A 22,821-nucleotide genomic window follows, 5' to 3' on the forward strand; every position below is an offset into this window, starting at 1 on the left:
TTTAAACATTATTAATACGCTAAAATTTTAAAATATTATTGTTTCATACACCGATCTCAAGATAGAGTTTTTAATCAGATCTATTATTAACAAATATTGTCATTTTAACACACCTACCAATATATGTGGGAGTATAACTTGCATTGATTATAGATGTGTACGTGTTTAGAACACAGGACGAAAACAGATTTACATCCCCGCAACATCCGACATAAGGGTGGTGATGGGTACGGGGAGGGCGGAAGAGAAGAAAAAACACCATAAAATGTTTAACGCTACAAATGTTTGGCTTTATTCAACGACTTAAGAGTAGAAATGTGCTATTATTTTATATATGTCTTCATTGTAACAGTCAACATAACAAATGATTACAATTTATGATTTTTGTGTGCGAGAAATGCTCCCAGTGTGATTGCACCAAGTCCTGCCACAGACCATTTAATTAATGTTTTAAACGATGCCCAATCTCTCTGACTTTCAGTGCGGCGTGAATAAAACTCAACCAGACCTTGCTGTAGAAGATAAAAAAGAGAGACTCAATGTCTTAATTTCCCTATCTTGAAGATGGGTAATTAGTATACTTTAAAGTAATGGGGAGAGGGGTGATAAAAGATGATAGAGATAAAATATAGCTGTAGCATACATAACAATTATCCTAAACGCAATATGCATTCTAATGAAAACACAGCTCAAAAATTTGAATTAATCAATATTCTGTTGTTCAAATGTATCAGTTAAAACAAGTCAATATACTGATTTAACAGGTGATATAAATTTGATATTATGATGTATGCATATGGAGACTATTCTTACCCATTTATCATTAGACGTCAGCCATTCTTGTAAGTTAGTGTCGATATATGAGGTAACCCATTCAACAACATTATCCGCCAAATGGCTTTTATTATGTACGAAACAATATACCACAAAGCATCCAGCGAAGCCTAAAAGCGCCACAATCCTGCCCCAGTTAACACCATCAGAGAAGGTTTCATCAACTATTATTTTAAAAGTATCATAAGCGTTGTTATTAGTAATATTAAGCTGTTCAATCAAATCATTGAATCTATTTCTAAATCGTTCCTCAAATTCATCACCAAGACTACGCATTGCCGCTAGGACAACATTGGGAGTAACACTACTTTGTCGGCCATCATTTTCCCACTGAAAGCCTTCCTTCGATACTCGATGTTTGATATAATCCACTACTATTGAACGAGTATTATAAGATTCCATGTTTTCAGACAATTCACTTGAACTTAACACATCTGTTTTAAAAAATCATCTCAAACTTTAAATGAGATTCATTTTATATTACACAAAAAACTGCCTAATTCAGCAAACAAAAAAGTGAAGACCTTTTGTCATTTGTAGCAACTAAAGCACCAGCCAATCTTACGGCCACCTGCATAATCGTTCAAATTATAGAAAGAACGTGGTTCGCATCGCGATATTTGAAAACATGGCGATGTTTACCTATGCTTACAGACCTCAACCAAAAAAGGCAATGAAACTAGAAGGAAGAGGAATATATATCTTAGTCTTGCAGCAGATTACCTGACCATGTTCGCTTTAGTATTACAGTTTTCATCAAACTTCTTTTTGACTTGAACTTCTTTAATTTAAGAAAGTTTACTTATACATAATACATTACGTCTAATTACAATTTTTTATTTTTACCACTCAATGTATTTTGTTTTTCTATAGCTTGCATTGTCATCTTAATTTTTGATCACCTTAGTAAAAATTATAAACTTCAAGTTTAAAAAAAAACAACAACGTTAGAGTACGTCGTGTCAAATGACACACCGTTTAAAATGTCTACATTTAAATTTCACCAACATAATGACGTAAAAACTAAATATGATATGACGTTAGCATACATATCATTCAATCAAATCACTCTAAAGTACAAATCAATAATAACATTAATATTATGTGGGGGGGGGGGGTTGTGTGATGGAATCTAGTATGGGGGAGTTGAATGTTCGGTTGATTTTGGTGGACACTATTTTGGTATCGAGTTTAGATTTGGGAGATTGTTGGTGTGGGTGAGTTTAGTATGCGAGAACATAGTGTGGAAGAATATAGTGTGGGAGAATTTAGTGTGCGAAAATTTAGTGTGGGAGAATTTAGTGTGGGAAAATTTAGTGTGGGAGAATATAGTGCGGGAGAATTTAGTGTGCGAAAATTTAGTGTGGGAGAATTTAGTGTGGGAGAATTTAGTGTGGGAAAATTTAGTGTGGGAGAATATAGTGCGGGAGAATTTAGTGTGCGAGAATTTAGTGATTCTACTTTAGGTTAAGTTTATCTTATTTTAGGTCGTAACGTGACACTGACATGACATTATTTTAACGTGATCCGATGTTAAATACTACTACGTCACTTTAAAGTAAATGTGGCGTATATACAAGGTACTGCGTGAGACTACATTTAACCTGATATAACTGACGTGATCCTTATTGCGGTGATTATGTAATTTATGTGATAAGTAATTTGAGGCACAAAAATTAAATATAATTCTCAAATAGAATACAAGTTTGTTATACACTCGATAGGGGTCTGCGTGGCGCGTGGTCGAAAATTCTCCAGTTCGAGCCCTCGGGCAGATGAGGCTCGTTACCTGGGGACAGCCATTCTTCTAGGGGAGACAACTACAAAATCAAACAACTGCTGCCTTGTAGTTTGTTCTTGGTTAGACAAAGGCTATGGAAGCAAATCCAAAAAGAAAAGCAGGCTGAAATCGGAATCAACAGCCTATCTGGCGTATAACCATGTGACACGTATACTTAATTATGCTGGAGGGGATCCCTTCCCACACTAAAATTAAGAACGAAGAAGAAAAGATACACACGATAAACTGATCACCACAAGGACCTTTCTTCATACTAAAATAAACCTAACAAAACTTCAACCTAACATAATACTAACATGAACCTACTATAAACTAACATAAACCTAACTTGAAGCTAGCATGTGGCTAATATGAAATTATAATCTAAGTCAAACATAACATGAACCTAATTTGAACAAAATTTGAACCTCTAATGAACCTACCAATGACCTAAAAGCGGAGTTAACATGAACCTAACATGAACTTGTTATGAACTTTTCTGAATGCTAGCAAGTTGCTTAATTTTACAGCTTAATTGAACGTAACACGAATTACTAACTTTAACTTTATATTAAAGTAACAAGAACCTAACTTGAATTAATCGTAAACCTAACATGAACCTAACACAAACCTAACATAAACCTAACTTGAACCCTACATAAAATTATGAAGCTAGCATAAATCTATTGACCTTAAATAAACATATGCACCTAACATAAACCTATAAACCTAACATAAACATATAAACCTAACATAAACATATGAACATAACATAAACCAAACATAAACATAACATAAACCTATAAACCTAAAATGAACCTAACATAATCCTATAAACCTTACATAAATCTACTATGAGCCTAACATGAACCTAACATGAACCTGACATAAACCTATTATAAACATATGATGAACCTAACATATACCTTTGAACTTAACATAAACCTTTAAACCTATCATGAACCTAACATATACCTTTGAACTAAACATAAACCTATCAACCTAACATAAACCTATCAACCTAACATGAACCTATCAGCCTGACATAAGCCTAACATAAACCTATGAACATAACATAAACTTATGAACCTAACATGAACCTGACATAAACTTATCATAAACCTATCATGAACCTAACATAAACCTATCAACCTAACATAAACCTATAAACCTGACATAAGCCTAACATAAACCTATGAACATGACATAAACCTATGAACCTAACATGAACCTGACATAAACTTATCATAAACCTATCATGAACCTAACATAAACCTATCAACCTAACATAAACCTATCAACCTGACACAAGCCTAACATAAACCTATGAACATAACATAAATTTATCAACCTAACACAGGGGTTGGCAACCTTTTGGGACGGAAGAGCCAAAAGTTACAATTTACCAAATATCCCAGTTTTTAAGGAGCCACTTACATTTTTATTTCAATATTATGATATTTGATTAGGATTATATATATATATATATATATATATATATATATATATATATATATATATATATATATATATATACATAGCTTTAAATATGAAAAAAAAAGAAATATTTATTCAAATAAAAACATACACATGTTTCGCAGAAAAAGTATTAAAGTATTTTATCTAGCTCTGCTAGAATATTAAAATCAGTAACCAAATTATATAACTTCATTACTATTTACAACCTGAGTCATAACTTGTTTTCAGTTTCAAGCACGCCTCTAGATATTTATTTGTTAGTTGGCTTCTATACTTTGTATTATATTTATGCAAGAAAACGCTTGCTTGCATGAATATGTTGACCCGAAGATCGTCAGCACTCCAAATGCCAACTTTCTCACCTCACTTTACTATCCTGTGAGACTATTTCATGCGTCACATAGTAGAACCTCTACTCGCGGCATTTCTTTTAGAGTCGTCCCTTTGTGCAGCGAAACGTGCATGTTTTACTGGACCTCCAAATCTTCTAACTTGCGCTTGATATCTGTGAACTTACCCCTCCACAAATGTTTAGTTTTCAAATCTAGCAATTTAATTTGAACCGAACCAGTATCAATTCCAAAATAGCTCAAAGTTAATCTAATTTGTTTTTGTGTTAGAGAATCTACTATGACTATGAACGTCAGAGTACTTGCATTTCTTTTGATTTGCTCAAATTTCTCAGTGAACCCATCCTTCATTTTGTTTATTATAATGCTGAAGAATTCATGTTAACAATAGCGTCGGTTTTATCATGTTATTTTTTTCAGATTTTTCGAGATAAAGCAATTTAACGCTATCCTTGTTTTCAACAAAATTAAGTAATTTATTTTTCGAAACAATCAGCTTCTTCAAACAAGGCATAGGCTGGGTTTTCCTTTCCTTGTAGTTTCATAATTAGCTCGTTTAGTTTCTTTGTTATATCCACCATGAAGTTGAACGTTTCAATTTGTGATAGACGCAAGTACACTAAAATAGGGCGTAAATAAATATTATAATAGAACAGCGAGTGTGTATTGTTTATTATTTTGTTCTTTACCAAATGTTGCAGAAAAATATTTTTATGAGTTTTGAAAATAAAATTATTAATATTTGTGAAAGGAGCTGAATAGCCGCATCTCGACATCAAAAGAGCCGCATGCGGCTCGCGAGCCGCAGGTAGCGACATTAATCGCGTGACCTCGCTCGACGTCATTGGGTTCTGTAAGGCCATTGGTCAATCTTGACCTAAATGGTCTCAAGGGTAAGTGACTTCTGTACACCCCCCCCCCCATGACCTCTCTTAAAAAAACAAAAATCGTATACCGTTGTTATAGTGAGTTCCGTTTATTTATATTTAAATAAGAAGTTTTTTGCAGTTGTTGTTAAATAGGCTGTTTGTTTTCTGTTCCGCTTTTTGTTTACTTCAGGTTGCCATTGCATGTTGTCATACAACATCGTTGTCGTTGTATGTTATCAACGGCTGAAGCTTTGGTCTAGTCTTGGCATATTAAAGAGTGGCGTCTCAAGGGCGGGTGTCACTCAGTGCGACACTTCTTGGTATCACGCCCTCCCCCCCCCCCACCGCCCATAGATAACAAAGTATATATATATATATATATATATATATATATATATATATATATATATATATATATATATATATATATATATATATTGTCACAGACTGTATAATTATGTATGTTTATATTATATTGTGTTTTACATGAAGTTGCATGAATGAAGAGTACCTGGCTAGCGGAAGGACTGTCTGAGCGATCCTCATGTGTTTATCCATGTTTTTGGGTGAGATCGCTCATTGACGTAAGGGGAGAGAAAGTTGTGAATAAAAGGGAGAGCAAAAGGTGAACGGGTGTTGTGTGCTAGGACTTGAACTTGAAGACTGTGGCTGTGAATGTAGGATGTTACTACGACACTTTTGTTTCGTGACTGTGATTGTACTTATACCAGTTGTGACTATGGATTTACTATGGATCTATTAATTCTCTGTACAAAGTGTAAATAAAGTTATAGTTTCACAACTACTGTTGCTCGTATGAGTATATTGAAGAACCCACAATAACAACAATGAAGTTCAAGTTGTTACATATGGTGTCAGAAGTGAGCGTCTACTGTCAGAAGTGGAGGCAATAAAGTGATGTTGCTACATTGTATTACTGTTACTTATGATGTCACAAGTGGTTGAAGAATTGGTGCTACATATGTCAGAAATGTTTGAGTAAACATAAATTGTGTACTATATCTAAAGAATGTAAACTGTATTATGTTAAACCTATTCTATACTATTAATTAACAGGGAATAATGTATAAAGTAAAAGTTAGAGACTATTTACTCCCCGCATAACAATAAGACGGAAGTCTCAATGATGAATTGAATTGTGTATTAGTCATTACCTGTGGAAGGCAGGAATGTGGTTGTGTTGTGACCTAGATGTGTCTGAAATGGGTCAAATAGGGGAGACAACAAAGTATATTACTCATGCGTGGTAATAACATACCTTGATGATAAGGAAGTTTTTTTTTTTACCACATAGGATATAGTTATTTAAATTATGAGTTGAATTAAGTCTTTGATAATTTCAACTATGTATTATGTTTTGGTAATTAAGTCATGTACCAGACTGGTTTGGTAATTTATTACACTCATTTGTCTTGTTTATACTACAGTTACTGGGTAATTGAAATATTTTTTCCTCCTATGTGAATGTATATTGATGCATTAAATATTAAATATAATGCTTGTACATTTAAAGTTTTTGTTCAAAACACTGACATATTTTAATTATCACTGATATAGTCACTACATACTGTTGTATTTGTATGCACTATAAATTTATGACTACAAGTGCTTAGTCTAAAATGAATATATTTTACTCTACTTTGAGTTGTACACAATTTTTTGTTGTCTGGCACATGATCCTGCCCTACCAATATTGTATTTATAAATTTTGTTACACAAAATTTTATTTGAAGGGGGGACGTGTCACAGACTGTATAATTATGTATGTTTATATTATATTGTGTTTTACATGAAGTTGCATGAATGAAGAGTACATGGCTAGCGGAAGGACTGTCTGAGCGATCCTCATGTGTTTATCCATGTTTTTGGGTGAGATCGCTCATTGACGTAAGGGGAGAGAAAGTTGTGAATAAAAGGGAGAGCAAAAGGTGAACGGGTGTTGTGTGCTAGGACTTGAACTTGAAGACTGTGGCTGTGAATGTAGGATGTTACTACGACACTTTTGTTTCGTGACTGTGATTGTACTTATACCAGTTGTGACTATGGATTTACTATGGATCTATTAATTCTCTGTACAAAGTGTAAATAAAGTTATAGTTTCACAACTACTGTTGCTCGTATGAGTATATTGAAGAACCCACAATAACAACAATGAAGTTCAAGTTGTTACATATATATATATATATATATATATATATATATATATATATATATATATATATATATATTATATATATATATATATATATATATATATATATATATATATATATATATATATATATATATATATATATATATATATATATATATTTGTGTGCATAGGCCTACATAAGCGTATGATTTAAATATATGCCTCATACGCGTACATGTATATTTATAAGCTTTAATCACTGCAGACTTAATAGTAACGATGTGTATCTATAGTCTGTTAATATTACAGTTGGATGTAGCATTGTTTTCTCTACAGTTAGCACTTTTACGTCATTGTGTCACCCCCCCCCCCCCAACCCTTGTAATAATTGCCACTTTGTACGTAAAAGATTATTTAACTTTAATTAATCATTAAAGAAACTGGCAAATAGCATTTTTCTTCTGTACATCTTGCAATTTTTTGCCTTGGTGTCACCCCTCCCCCGAACGCTGTCACCCGGTGCGGCCCGCACCCATCGCCTTTCCTCGCTACGCCTCTGTTATTAAATAATATATATTATCATTAGCTTGTGCGCTCCTTGGTTTTATTTTATCATCGAGATTTAATTACTTTTCACCTATGTTTTAATATGCAAATGGCGAGTCGATTGTTTACTTTTTATTATATTCATGTAAGAAAACGCTGGCATGCATGAATATGTTGACCCGAAGATCGTCAGCACTCCAGATATCAACTTCTTCACCTCATTTTACTATCCTGGGTGACTATTCCATGCGTCACATATTAGTGCATCAACTCGCGGCAATTCTAGTATTCCGGCTAACTCAGTGGTCCGGCTAACTTAGTTTTCCGACTAACTCAGTGGTCCGGCTAGTTCCGTGATCCGGTTTACTAAGTGTTCCGGCTAAGAGGTTCCGCTAAGTGTACCGGCTTCCAGGTCCGGCTATTCTGCCACGTGTCAAACAGATCCGGTTACCAACCTTGTTACCACCGCGCTGATTGATGCACGTGCTACTGGGGTGTACTCACGCCGCGCTGATCCGTGTGCCTGTGCGAATGCCCTGTAGAGAGCGATTGGTGTTTTTTTAAAGACCTGCTGAAGAATTAGGGAGAGGCGGGGGTGGTGTGAAGTGGGGGTGAAATGCCTACAGATTATTAGTGTTAGTCCCAAGAGTGCACCAAGGTGTAACACAGTTCACAACGGTTTGCTGTCGTCTTCTGTTTCTGTCAAAATATCTCGCGCGTAGAACTTTTTTGTCAGGGGAAATAACAAACAATTTTCATCTTTAAGTGAGGTAATTATAAAAGTAAATAATAAAAAGAAAAGAAAAAAGTTTTAATATATATTAAAACAAAAACAAGTAAACAAACGTTAGTATTAATTATTGAAAATTAAATTAAACTAAATATATCTAACTTTTTATGGTGATTAATAATAAGTAATTAATTACAACTCTTAGTAATTGTTAATGTTAATTTAATAATCAGTAGACACTAGTATCAACCAGCTGTACTATAATTACCAAGACGATTCGTTATATACTGTTCGCTGTCAAGGCATGTATGGTGTTCTTATATAAAAATCTTGTATTTACTGTAGTCCCACGCAATAGAGCCGCATGAGGTTTCAATGTCAAGATGCGGCTCTTCAGCTCCATGCACACATTTTAATACTTATTTTAGGTGCAAAGCTAAAAAAAAAGAATTATTCTGCAAGCCTCGGCAATAAACGATACAGTAATAAACAATAAACTCTCTCTATTCTATTAGGATATTTAGTTACTCCCTATTTCAATGTACTTCCTATTAACTTGTCCATCCCGAATTGAAACATTCAAGCTCATTGTGGATATTACAAATAAACTAAACAAGCTAAATGTAAAACTGCAAGGAAATGAAAACCAGTGTTTCTTTTAGACTTTTTTCTCCGGGGGGGGGGGGGGGGGGGGGCGGGGGGCACTTGAAATTTGGGGTGGGGGGCGGTCAACATGTTTCGGGGGGACGGACACTAGTAAAAGTGTATGTTTACTATATAAAATCCATCTCGTTCGAAGAGATGCCTGGAAGAAACTCTGAGAAAAACCCAGCCTATGCCTTTGCTGGAAGAAGTGGATTGTTTCGAAATTATTATTATTTTTTTGTTGTTGTGTTGTTGAAGACACGGAGAGCGATAAATTACTTAAGGTCCATAAATATGAAGACAATATCATGATGAAACCAATGCTACTATTAACAGAAATTACTTCAGCATTACAATAAATAAAATAAATGATAGATAGAATTGAGAGATATGAGCAATTCAAAACAAATGCAAGTTCTATGGTTTTCATAGTAGATTCTCTCAACACAAAAACAAATGAGATCAAAATTGAGCCATTTAGAATTGATGCTGGTTCGCTTCAAATGAAATTGCTGGATTTGAAAACCAAACATTTGTGGAGTGGTAAGTTCACGGAAATCAAGACCAATTAGAAGATATGGAGGTCCAGTAAAACATGCACGTTTCACTGCACAACTGGACAGCTCTACTAGAATTGCCACGAGTTGAGGCACTAATATGTGACGCATATAGAAGCCAATAACTTTTTGTTTCTTTCTTTACGGACACCACTGGTTCATTAGGTATCTTTCATTGCCAGGCAGGCCTCAGCACGGCAAACTCCGACTAACTAGTTTGGATATCGGTTTGATTACTGTATCGGTCGCTTCTGTCTTTCGGTTCTCACAAGGCTTATCTTTCACCCCACGCGAACCCAGAGTCTAGTACCTTATAGCTCAACCGTAGGAAACTAATAACTAACATACTTCGTCACTCAGGTCAAATTATTGCATACTGGCAGGTAGAGGAATGCATTCTGAATAAAATAACACTCCCCATGTAACGACAATCGAAAGGGGCGGCCCTTGAGCAGTGGCAAGCATGGAATGGTGGCCATCGTGCTGCTCACTGTGCGGATGTGTTGTTTTTCTTTACAGTATAATATTTTTATGACTTTTGAAAATGAAACTCAGTAGCGTACGCAGGGGGGAGCAGGGGGAGCGGCCGCTCCCCCTCTGGCCATTTTCAGCAAAGTGGCGCCTTTTTGGAAACTTTTAAAACTCAATGTTTTAAACAATGATATTTGTTAAAAATATTTTTGGTCGGCATATCTATGTAAATCACAAGATTTCTTTTCATGCAGCAATTAAGCATTTTTGTACTAGTCTAGTAGTGTCTACGTATTAACAGCTGCATCAGTTTGCCATTCTAAAAATAATCATTACGATGAATTGCAATGTTTAAAAAACCTTTACGGGTAGCACCACTTGGCGAGAGGGGTGTTAAGTTTAAGGCAACTGTATAATGTATTTGCTTACGAATAGTTGAATTAGAAAATGTTATACATAAAACTTCACACATAATTACTTTATATATACAGTTTGAATCGAGTGAACAATTTAAAAAAAAAATTACAATACAGAAACAAATACAACTGATGTGGCACCTATAATTAAATTTACTGATGAGCAAACTGCGTAGTGGTGGGGAAATTTTGACAAGGTGAACAACGTCATCACGATGAAGTAGTAGTATTCTTACAGTTTGGACGATAGTCATTACGATTACAAATTATATGAAACAGTTACAACCCCCCTCCCTATTTCTGTAATATGTATTTGTGTAATATATATTTGTGTAATATATATGTATGTTTAGAACAGTCATCTAAAAACTGACGCTATGTTCACTCTGAGTTGGTTATCTCCCCCCCCCCCCCCCTCACACACACACACACACCTCACCCCCACAATTGTGCAGAGCGACATTAATGCCACACCTAGGTATACACTGGGTTGGATAATTGACCTAAAGTGACCGGACAGTGGTGAATGAAGTTGAACCCCCACCCCCCCCCCCCCTAAACCCACCCCGAACTGATCTGTTAAGTACATGTAGAAAAACGCGTAATGATGTACCAAATCACCATGCCGCCAGAAAATTAGCTTTTTAAACGTAAAACTGTGAATATTGTTTTTGTAATTACCAGTAAAAAGGTGTGTGATCAATACAGTGATCTAACCCATACGTATCACTATGTTAAAAATTATCTTTAAAGAACACAAAGAAGCAGTAGTTAATTAAAAATTATATGATCTGAACTATAAGACCAATATTTAGTAAAATGTAAGCTGTTATTCCGAGTGTTTTCCTATTGTATCGAAAAGTGTGGTTTTATACCAACTCTGATTTTAAAAACTTTCATTATGCTGTAATACTTAAGTTTTATATTAAATTCTGATTATAGACAAAAACATTTTGTAAACACGAATAGTGTTAAACAATTTCATTATATTCTAAAGTAATTATTTATTTGTTTTGACATTTATAATTAAATGTGTAGTTATATACATATTTATATTAAGAGAGTGTTTATTTCCCCTATTTCACTTGTCTTTAATAATTTCGAAGGAATTATTATGTAAGAAATTTTTTTTACAAGAATTACAAAACAGATTGTGTTACGTTCATTGTTTTTGGTTGTTATTGTGTGTGTATATATTTGTTTTAGATTGATATAATTGTTGTTTGTCGGCCTACATTGTGTGTTTTTTCTTATTTCTTCAGAGTGCAACTTTCAATTTATTTTACATCATAGCGAAATAATGACATACAGCTAGTAATATATATATATATATATATATATATATATATATATATATATATATATATATATATATATATATATATATATATATATATATATATATATATATATATATATATATATATATATATATATATATATATATATATATATATATATATATATATATATATATATATATAATACACGTATATAGAACGTGTTAAAAATTAGGCGCCCTTTTTTGCTTTTTTCGCTCCCCCTACAACGAAAACCTGGATACGCCTCTGGTGAAACTATACAATTATTATTCATTGTGAATGGAACTGGAGAGCCGCAACATGACATCAAAAGAGCCGCATGCGTCTCGCGAGCCGCAGACGAGCCGCAGGTTGCCGTCCCTGCGCTAACATATTAAGTGAGTCTTCAGTAAAGTATATATATTTTTTTTCCCCTCAGACACGTAATTTATAGCGTCAGTTGTGTGTTCGCTTTAGTATTACAGTTTTCATCATCGGCTTGTGAGGACTGATACAGATTTATAATAGTAATATTTCTTTCTTACTTGTAGCCTGCTTTCATTCATTTAAGATGGTTTACTTATACATAGATCTAATACAAAACGTCTAAATATAAAGAAAAAATTAAAATTAAAAACCAACCTGAAAATGCAAATGTGTAATTAAATGATGATTCAAGGGATTTTTTTTTCTCGGCGTGGTGGGCTGAGGGGACGAGGGGGGGGGGGGAGGGGGAATTTGTTTTTTTTTTAAAGTAGAGCTGAAATGAATTTGGGATTACAGAGAATTAAAATGATACAAATTTTAAGCAATCTGAAAAGCAATGTTATTATAGAGAGACACGTGAAAGCAAACATTCTTCCCTTTCAGTAAAGTTATAAAAGTAGATAAATGAGCACGCTGCTGCGTAGACCATACGTAATATAGCTTATCAAATCTTCTTGGTATTAATATTATAGAAGGTTGATACTAGTGTTTGCGAATTATAGTATTAACATTTAACAATTACTAGGAGTTGTAATTAACATCTTGTTATTAATCACCAAATTTTTTAGATATTTATCTTTTAGTTTAATTTTTTATAATTAATTTTAACGTTTGTTTACTTGTTTTTGTTTCAATATATATTAATACTTTTTTCTTTTCTTTTTTTTCGTTTAATTTTATGATTATCTCCCTTTCAAAAATGTATTGATTGTTATTTCCCCTGACAAAAAAGTTCTACGCGCGAGATATTTTGACAGAAACAGAAGACGACAGCAAACCGCTGTGACTTGTGTTACAACTTGGTGCAATCTAGGGACTAACACTAATATTCTGTGTCAATGTTTAGTTTCACGTGGGTTGGGGGGTGGGGGAAGTGTTTGATCGAATCTAGTGTGGGGGAATTGAATGTTTGGGCGATTTTGATGGAGACTATTTTTGTATCGAGTTTAGATTTTGGGAGATTTTTAGTTTTGGAGAATTTATTGTGGGAGAATTTAGTGGGGGATAATTTAGTGTGAGAGCATTTAGTGGGGGATAATTTAGTGTGGGAGATTTTAGTGTGGGAGAATTTAGTGTGGGAAAATATAGTGTGGGAGAATTTAGTGTGGGATAATTTAGTGTGGGAGCATATAGTGGGGGATAAATTTAGTTTGTGAGATTTTAGTGTGGGAGAATTTAGTGTGGGATAATATAGTGTGGGAGACTTTGCTTTGTGTTTGTTCGTTGTTTAAAGTTTGCCAGAACTGCCGTATGGTCGCCAAATTGTAGTGTTGAGAGTAGGCGTTCAATTTTGTTGCTTTTCATGTTCACTGGGGCGTAAATTCTGTCTAGACGCAACCTATTTTCAGATGTGTTATTTCCGTGGGTTGTTTGTATTGTGTGTGGATATTGCGCTCTGTATGAGTCGACTAGTTTGAAGTATATCTTAATGTTGTCGGCGTATTCGGTATAGATAATATATAGTTGTTTTTTTTTTAATTAAGAACAGATACTTTTTTTCTTTACACGTAATACATAGTATTGCATATAATTGTTTTCATAATATAATTAAGCATGTAATTTTTAAATTTTCACTATACAAAACGTCTAAGATTGCAATGGGTTGAACAATTAATTACTGTTCCTTCGAAGCTGTATGATGAGCGATCTATATCTGTCCCGGATGGTGGTTTTTTGCATGTAACTTCATACCCTCTAATGGGAGGAATACGTTGCAAATCTGACAGCTATACATTGTTTCGTCGTAATGTTTTTCTGTATAGTGCATGAATATGTCTGTGTTGATTGTTTTGTCGTCACAAATATAGCACTGTAAGAGCTTCGTGTGTACTTTATGTTCGTGCTTTTCCGCTTCCGTGGATGTTTTGTTTTGCTGGGTGCAAAATCTGCATTTTGTGTTGTCATGTACCAATTTTGTGGTTTTTAGACTTTTTGTTGTTTGTTTTTTAGGACTGTCCTTCTTTTCCTTTTTGGATTTGTGCTGGCGTCCATTTCTGATTCTGGGCTAAGGATGTTTATTGTAAGGATTGGCTTCGCTGTAGACGTGTTTGGGATCAGCGTGGATGGTGAATTAAGGTCTGAGCTGAGGTCTGTTGTTGCAGTTCATTTGATGATTGGTGATTTCGCTTGTTGGTTCATCAGATTTGGGTGTACCATTTGTTGAGCTGAAGTCTGTTGTTGCAGTTAATTTGACGATTGGTGATTTCGCTTGTTGGTTCGTCAGATTTGGGTGTACCATTTGTTGAGCTGAAGTCTGTTGTTTCAGTTAATTTGACGATTGGTGAGTTCGCTTGTTTGTTCGTCAGATCTGGGTGTACCATTTGTTGCTGCGGAGTGACTGATACTCTTAGTGGTTCTGTTAAATTTTCCAGTAAGGGTGGTTGTTGGTCCGGTACTTGATTTCTTTGATAGTACTGGTTTGTCCAATGTTGTAAGGACCCGCATGTCTGGCAAGCTTTTGTTTCCTTCCCGGGATTGCTATGAGCACGTTAATCGCTTTGTTCTTGTAGTTAAATCTGATATAGTGTGGTATGGTTGATGGGTTGTCTGTGAATATTGTGAAGTTTCGGTTGTTAGTGTGTGGGATTTTGTTTACTGTTGGTTCATTTTTGCTGATTATTCCTAGTGCTTTTAACAGGGTGTCATCTCCGAGTGCCGGGGGAGCCCATCTTAGTGTTCCATTGATTTTGTCCTTATGGTAGATCGTAAAGTGTAGTGAGTAAGGTCCGTACTGTTTGGTTGTGTTGTCCAGTTCAGCCATGTTGAACTTTTCGGACGAAAAGAACCATGTGTCTCCCCGTCCGTAGTTCATTAGCAAAATTTGGTGTTGTCTGATGAGTTGGCAGATGATGTGTCCACGTAGATTGGCACGGCCGTTAGCTTGAATGACCACCTGCATGACTGTATTTGGTGTTGGTTGAGTCGAGAAAAGATCAGGGCTTTCTTCATCAGGCAGTTCAATTGTGAGGGTTGTTGATTGATCCGTTGACTTCGCTGTATCTGAAAGGGATTGAGCCCGTGATTTCATTAAGCCACCCAAACAGTAGTCCGGGTGGCTCCTCCTCCGGTCTCTCTACCTAGGGCAGGGGTCGGCAACCTTTTGAAACTGAAGAGCCAGGACTTACATTTTTCAAAATTTCCCTGATTTTAAAGAGCCATTAACATTTTTTATTTTATTTTTTTATTAAGATTATTAGTATTTGTGCAAGGAGCTGGAGAGCCGCATCTTGATATCAAAAGAGCCGCATGCGGCTCGCGAGCCGCAGGTTGCCGACCCCTGACCTAGGGGGAACATCCTGGGGCGCAACCTCTTTGCTGGCGGTAACAATTTTTACAAATGTAGTCTTGGAGGATGACATTTGTGAAAGTGAGGTGAGATGTATGTATGTTTGTGTGTAATCGAGGATTACAAAGAATTATATAACAAGCTTCACGAAGATAAAAATATTTAAAAAAAATTTAAAATACCAATAAGCGATACATAAAGAGTTTTTTTGGTATTAATGTTAAAGTTGATTGATATAAGTAACTTCTAATTATTCGATTAATAATTATGAATTACTAGGAGTTGTAATTAACACTTTTTTATTAATCACCAAAAGTTTTAAATAACTGTTTTGTATTTTAATTTTCTATAATTTATACTAATGTTTGTTTACCTGTTTTTGCTTAAAAATATATTACTATTATTTTCCGTTTCATTTTAGCATTTAATTTCATAATTACCTCCCTTGAAAACAACTCAATATTTGTTTTTTCCCTTAACAAAAAAGTTCCACGCGCGAGATATTTTGACTCAAACAAAAGACTAGAGCAAACCGCTGTTAACTCTGTTACACCTTGGTGCACTCTCGGGACTAACACTAATATTCTGTGTCAGCGTTTAGTTATATGTTGGGTGGGGGGTGGGGAGTGTGTGATGGAATCTAGTGAGGGGGAATTGAATGTTTGGGTGATTTTGGTAGAGACTATTTTGGTATCGAGATTTTTAGTGTGTGAGAGTTTAGTGTGGTAAAATTTTGTGTGGGAGAATTTAGTGTGCGAGAATTTAGTGTGTGGGTATTTAGCGTGGGGGAATTTAGTGTGGGAGAATTTAGTGTGGGAGAATTTAGAGTGGGAATTTTTTTTAGTGGGGGAGTTTAGAGTGGGATAATTTAGTGCGGGACAATTTTGTGTGGGAGAATTAGGTGTGGGAGAAATGAGTAAATAGTGTTGTAGTGTAGACAAAGGAAGTTATTTGAGTGTTTTTGTGTATATAAATAAATCTACGTGTGATTGGGTTTACTGTGAATAAGTTGAATGGGGGTGTTTAGATTAGTGGGCGTGGGGGGGTTGTCCTTCAGGGTGTGGTTTAATCGACCTCCGGATCATGTGACAATGTGACGGATTGCGTCATTTGTATAACGGTGCTTTGGTTATTTCTTCATCTAAGACTAAATAGTAGGGAAAAAGCATGTTTTATAGCCTATATATTAACGAGCTTTCACAAGCGCTAAATTACAAAAATAAGAGTACACTTTTCGAGCTATAATACTAAACATTGTCGAAATAGTTCCCATCATTATCTATCGATATATTGTATCGTTCATTTACTTACGAGTTTCGGCAGATATCCGGTCCGTGTTTGGTCGTGCCACACAGGGGGCATATAGATCTCCTACCGTTATGTTGTAGTAACAAGGTGTAAGTTTCCACACTGATCTCAAGATCAATGTAATGGGGTAAATCCTTTAAAGGAGCGTTTGGGCAGAGATCGACTGCCCACTTATCACTTTTTCCGATCTTAAGAGCTGAAACTATTGTGTCTGGTTCTGATATTTCAATCATAATTTTGTTGATCATATTCTGGGTAATGGTAGGGGGTACCCATTTTGGGTGACCCCTCTGATCGTTTTTGTACACATGCAGCAGCAAAATGCTGCTGCAATAATCCGAATGTTCACATCTTATTTCCAAATGTAGAGAGTTGTAAGTTTCTTCTGATTCGAAAGAGATAAACCATTCGCTTGGTTTCCCCAAGTTGTAGACATTAAGAATTTGAGAACGGTTTACGTTCAGTTTACACGTAAATCGGTCCTCTAATATGAATTCGTCGATTCGACGTTCTTTTTTTCCTTTAATCAACACACATAGCGTGTTTTTGGGATGCCGCCCAGGTGCGGTCCCCGAAAGCATGATTTTTTTGAAGAGTGTACTTACAGGTACAGGGTTGGGTCTCTCCTTTTGTGACACATCTCCGGTTTTTCTCCCACTTTGAAGAACATTTACAGTTTCATTTGAATATGTATCTGTTACGGGTGTTGACACAGGCCAGTTGGTTGTTTGCGTGGTGTCCGTATTATCTTCAGGACAGAGCGAAGGCCAGCTGAGGTTTTGTGAAAGTCTTGTCTGTCTGGTTTCGGCCATCTTGTTTTTATACCAATCTCTCACAAGACATGGGTGGTCTGAGCTTTACAGATTTTTCAGTAAATACAGTTTTTTTTTTTTTTTATGAGTTTAATATTGTTCCTCTCTTGCTGCTTTCCCACTCGAGCAAGGGTAGGCAGCAAGAGCAGGTTTACATGAGCATATACATACATATTATACAATTTATAGTACGTATCTAATACAAAACGTATATATTTAAGTTCCCTTATACAAAACGTCTAAAGTTACTAAGTGTTAATTAAGTTTTTATTTGAGACTATGTTGGGCGATCTATTTAACTCATGGATGATGATTCTTTGTGTGTACTTTCATACCCTTTAGGGGGAGGCATATTCTGCAATGGTGGCAGGTATACGTCGTTTCGTCGGGATGGTACTCTTTGTAGTGCTGGCATATGTCCATGTATCCACACTCGTTGTTGCATATGTGACACATTAAGAGTTCCTGGTGTGCTGAAACCTCGTGTTCTTGCCTATCGTCGATTGATTTGTATTTCTGGGTGCAAAATCTGCATCTTTTGCTGTTATAACCCGATTTTTGGGTTTTTAGATTTTTTGTTGACTGCTTTGCGTCTGTAGGGCCTTGTTCTTTTTTTCTTTTTGAGTTTGTGCCGTCGCTCATTTTTTAATCTGGGCTGGGGTTGTTAATTGTAGAGGTTGGCGTCGCTGTAAACTTGAAAGAGTTCGGGCTCAGCGAGGATGATGCAGCAAAGTTTGGTATGAGGACTTTTGGTGCAGTTGTTTTGATGGTTGGCGATTTCGTCATGCTTGTACTGGAGGTTGTTGACTTACTAGGCGATTTGTGGGGGCTGGTTGGTTGACTGTTTGTTGTAGTCGTGTTTAGGGTTGTCTGGTTTTCCGTCGGTTCTAAGGCCTGCGGTGTGGTTGGTGCTGGTTCCTTTGATGTTGTCAGGGGGTGCATTGGGTGTTGAATCTGAAGTCGGCTTAGGGGGCTCTGTTGTTTGCTGCTGCGCATGCATGACTGGTTCCTGTGGTGCTGTCATGTGTATATTGGATTTTGGACAGTGACTGGTCCAATGCAGGGTGGATGAGCAGGTCTGGCAGGCTTGTTTTCTTCCATTGATGGCGATTAATATGTTGAGGGATTTGTTTTTGTAGTTTATTTGAATGTAGTGAGGGATGTTTGTTGGATTGTCAGTGTGTATGGAGAAGTTGCGATTACTGGTGTGAGGGATGGTAGTTATGATTGGTTCTTGGCTGCTGTAAGGCTGTAGTGCTTGTATGAGTGTGAGGTCGTTGAGTGTGGGGGGACCCATGTAAGGGTTCCGCTTATTCTGTCTTTCTCGCGCGTGAAACTTTTTTGTTAAGGGAGAAAACGAATATTGAGTTCTTTTCAAGGGAGGTAATAATAAAATTAAACGATAAAAAGAAATGGAAAAAAAAATACTTATATTTTTAAGCAAAAACAAGTAAACAAACGTTAGTATAAATTATAGAAAATTAAAATACAAAAAAATGTATTAAAACTTTTGGTGATAGTTATCAAAATGTTAATTACAACTCCTAAAAATTGTTAGTTGTTAATCTAATAATAAGAAATTACTTATATCAACCACTTTTAATATTAATACCGACAAAATTCCTCATGCATCGCTCCAGGAGTGTTATTCCATCTATTAAAACTTCACTATTTGCGTGAAGCTTCTATATTGTCTCTTACTAAAGAAATGTACATAAAATTAAGATTTGGTTATCAATTTAAGAATTGAATCTTTCAGTTGATAACACTGGAAATATTGTGTTGTTCCCCTTTAGTTATCTTATTAGAGTTTGATATTGTGTTTTTTTTTTTTTTTTGCAATAGGATTTTCTACATAATATAGGTTGAAAGTTAAAGGAAGTTCCTTGCTTTTTTCTTAAAGAAATGTAGGCCTACTTATTTTCAGGGTTTGTTTTTGTTATCATTTTAGAATTAAATCCTTCTGTGGATAATACTGGGAATAATGTGTTGCTCCCCTTTAGTTAACTTTGTGTATTGTATAATTGTTTTTTTGAATTAAAAAAAAAAATTGAGGACTGTTGTAGGTATTAGGTTTAAATGAACAGAGCGAATGATGCTTCTTTTCTGTATATAACACTTCATGCCCTACCCCGCTAAAATTACATGTTCTATTTCAGGAAACCCTTTACGCCACCGAAACCCAAATAATTTTCCACAGAGACATTCTGTTGTAAACTCCCCCCCCCCCCTTCTTGTGTGATTAGACCGACCTAAACTCCCCCCCCCCCTAAAAATAAGTCACCATCTCTTTCAGGTTGTACCCGTAACACGATGTATATACTTATGTATATTTATATGTGTATTAAGTTTGAGTAATAATAGGATAATTGAAAAAGTTATACCCTTGTTTGCATAATTAAACCGCCCCATAACCCCCCCCCCCTCTTTTGCGGGTTTGATTATCGCCCCACACCCCCCCCCCAAAAAAAAAATAAACCTCTTTCTCTTTCAGAACATACCCGTAAAACTATGTATATATTTATGTATATTTATATGTATATTAAGTATGAGTGGTAATAGGATAGTTGAAAATGTAAACCTACACCAGCCCTCATGTGTCGTATGATGAACAAAGTAATAGAACAGCGGAGGCCTTAGGGACAACGTAAAGGCTCGCTGAGAAAAATTACAAATCTGAGACATAAAAAAAAACACACTAAAGCACTTACACACATGACATTATGTTGAAAAAATGTTTAATCGATTATACACATATATATATATATATATATATATATATATATATATATATATATATATATATATATATATATAACGGAGGACGAGTTAAGGAAAACTATTGACACTTTAAAACCAAATAAAAGCCCCGGACCTAAAGGACTAACAAATGAATTTTACCAAGCTTTTAAAAATGACCTACTACCTCTATTAAATGCAGCCTTTAAAGACATACATGACAGGGGCTTTAGCGCGACTGATTTTAATAGAGCATATATCACCCTAATCCCCAAACCCGACACTGACAGATCTAAGTGTATGTTAAACATTACAAACAACACCCGGATTATTGCGGATTATGCAATATACAGATTACACGCGAACAAGCAATCACACACCACGCAGAAGCACACACAGAGACTGAAACTTTCCAATGCACCATCTGTGAAACATGTTTCCTTTCAGAAGATGCATGGGACAGTCACTGCGAGGAAATACACTCTGAAACGGGGGATGGTACCAATTACTACTCAGTTTTATTCAGCATCACACCAGAGAAGAAAATAAGAATCACTTACGACAAGGAAGAGAAAAGCAGCGACCAAGAGGAAAAAATTTAGTCATATTTTCTCTGACTCTCATAAATACAAACACCCCTCCCCCCACCTGCAAATGTACCTCTCCTAAAAAAGGGACCTGTTAAAAATGGTCTTTACAACTATCTATTTATTTTGTATATATATCTATATATATAATTCTCTTCTGGGAGATCTTAGAAAACAAGCTGCAAGCGCGCCTTGCAGTCCCCTCTTTTTAACACGTTTTTATTAACTCAGCTTCGCGTGTGTTTGTTGTTAAAATTGACATCGAAAATTAGCCCACTTCTGATTGCTCTATAGATCTGAAATTTGGCATGCAGGCTACTTTTGCCTAACAATTTCAGATGCAATCATAAAAACTAGCAATTAGAGACCGTAATTAGCTTAATTTAATTACGCCCTAAGGACCATAAAATTGAGGACATGATTTCTAAAGATACCGACAAGACTGGAGGCCTATTGACACAGTTACTTCAGCCCCAATCGATGTGAGCGCGCTGGCCGTGATCGTATAGTGGTTAGTACTTCGGGTTGTGGCCGCGACAACCCAGGTTCGAATCCTGGTCGCTCAAGATTTTTAGTCCGTGTATTTATAAACACTTAGTCAAGTCATACTTAATCAAGTCATTAGATAAAGTAGAAAATAAACTATATAAAAAACTTTTTAAAAAACCACGTTTTTCTTGTGGACTAAAAAGTAGAAAATAACTATTTACATACATTGGTCGGGCAGATGGGTCGGGAAATTTGATGGTGAATGTACCCACGTTTTTTGTCATCAAATGTATGTAAATAGTTATTTTCTACTTTTTAGTCCACAAGAAAAACGTGGTTTTTTAAAAAGTTTTTTATATAGTTTATACTCTCTAGGCATATCGCATCCACCCCCACACCCACATGGTTTGGTGAGCTGTAGTTCACGCTAAATGTTTACATCGTAGAGCCGGGTTTAGTGACGGCTATTAGGGGCAGATAATTTAGTTTAAAACTATTTTATACTTAGGGGAGGTAACTAAATGGAGGCTGCTTTCACGGGGGTGGGGGAGGGGGGGGGTAGGGGTTGGGGGAAAGGAGGGTTTTAGTGTTTTAAAGCAAATATTTTCAGTGGCAGGATTGGTACTGTCGAATTCACAAATTATGAATTACTGAAAAGTAGAAAATAAAACAACTAAATAACGGCGTATGATACGCCGCGGGTCGGCTCGTATGTATTAATTCAATTATGTAAAAGAAAAAAAAAACACAGAAAAAAAAACAGAATTGAACTATATATTATATTATTTTTTTAAAGTAAAACAAATTACTTCCCTATATTATTCATTCTTTCATTTTATTACTCTCCTGTTAGATTTTAAAGCTGTCAAAAAATTATAATCCCACATTAAACCAATATTTCCGGGTTTACTTTTTTATGAAGCATTTTTTTTATTTTATTTAAAAAAAAAACATTTATCTATGCTCTAATTAATTTTTCTT

At 35.4% G+C, this 22,821-nt stretch overlaps 1 protein-coding gene across 1 annotated transcript; it reads right to left on the bottom strand.

Annotated features, from left to right (window-relative positions):
* Positions 1 to 368: 368 nt before the first annotated feature.
* LOC131949617 (apoptosis regulator Bcl-2-like) lies at positions 369 to 1,221 on the bottom strand (the record flags this gene model as incomplete). The annotated part of the gene is made up of 2 exons (XM_059311462.1): positions 369 to 512; positions 814 to 1,221. Coding segments are annotated over 2 exons (552 nt in total), but the record flags the coding sequence as incomplete, so codon positions are not given.
* Between the last annotated feature and the right edge of the window lie 21,600 nt (positions 1,222 to 22,821).

The sequence above is a fragment of the Physella acuta genome, unplaced genomic scaffold (assembly GCF_028476545.2).
Source record: "Physella acuta isolate Inbredline_101_S28 unplaced genomic scaffold, ASM2847654v3 ptg000705l, whole genome shotgun sequence".
NCBI lineage: Eukaryota > Metazoa > Mollusca > Gastropoda > Physidae > Physella > Physella acuta.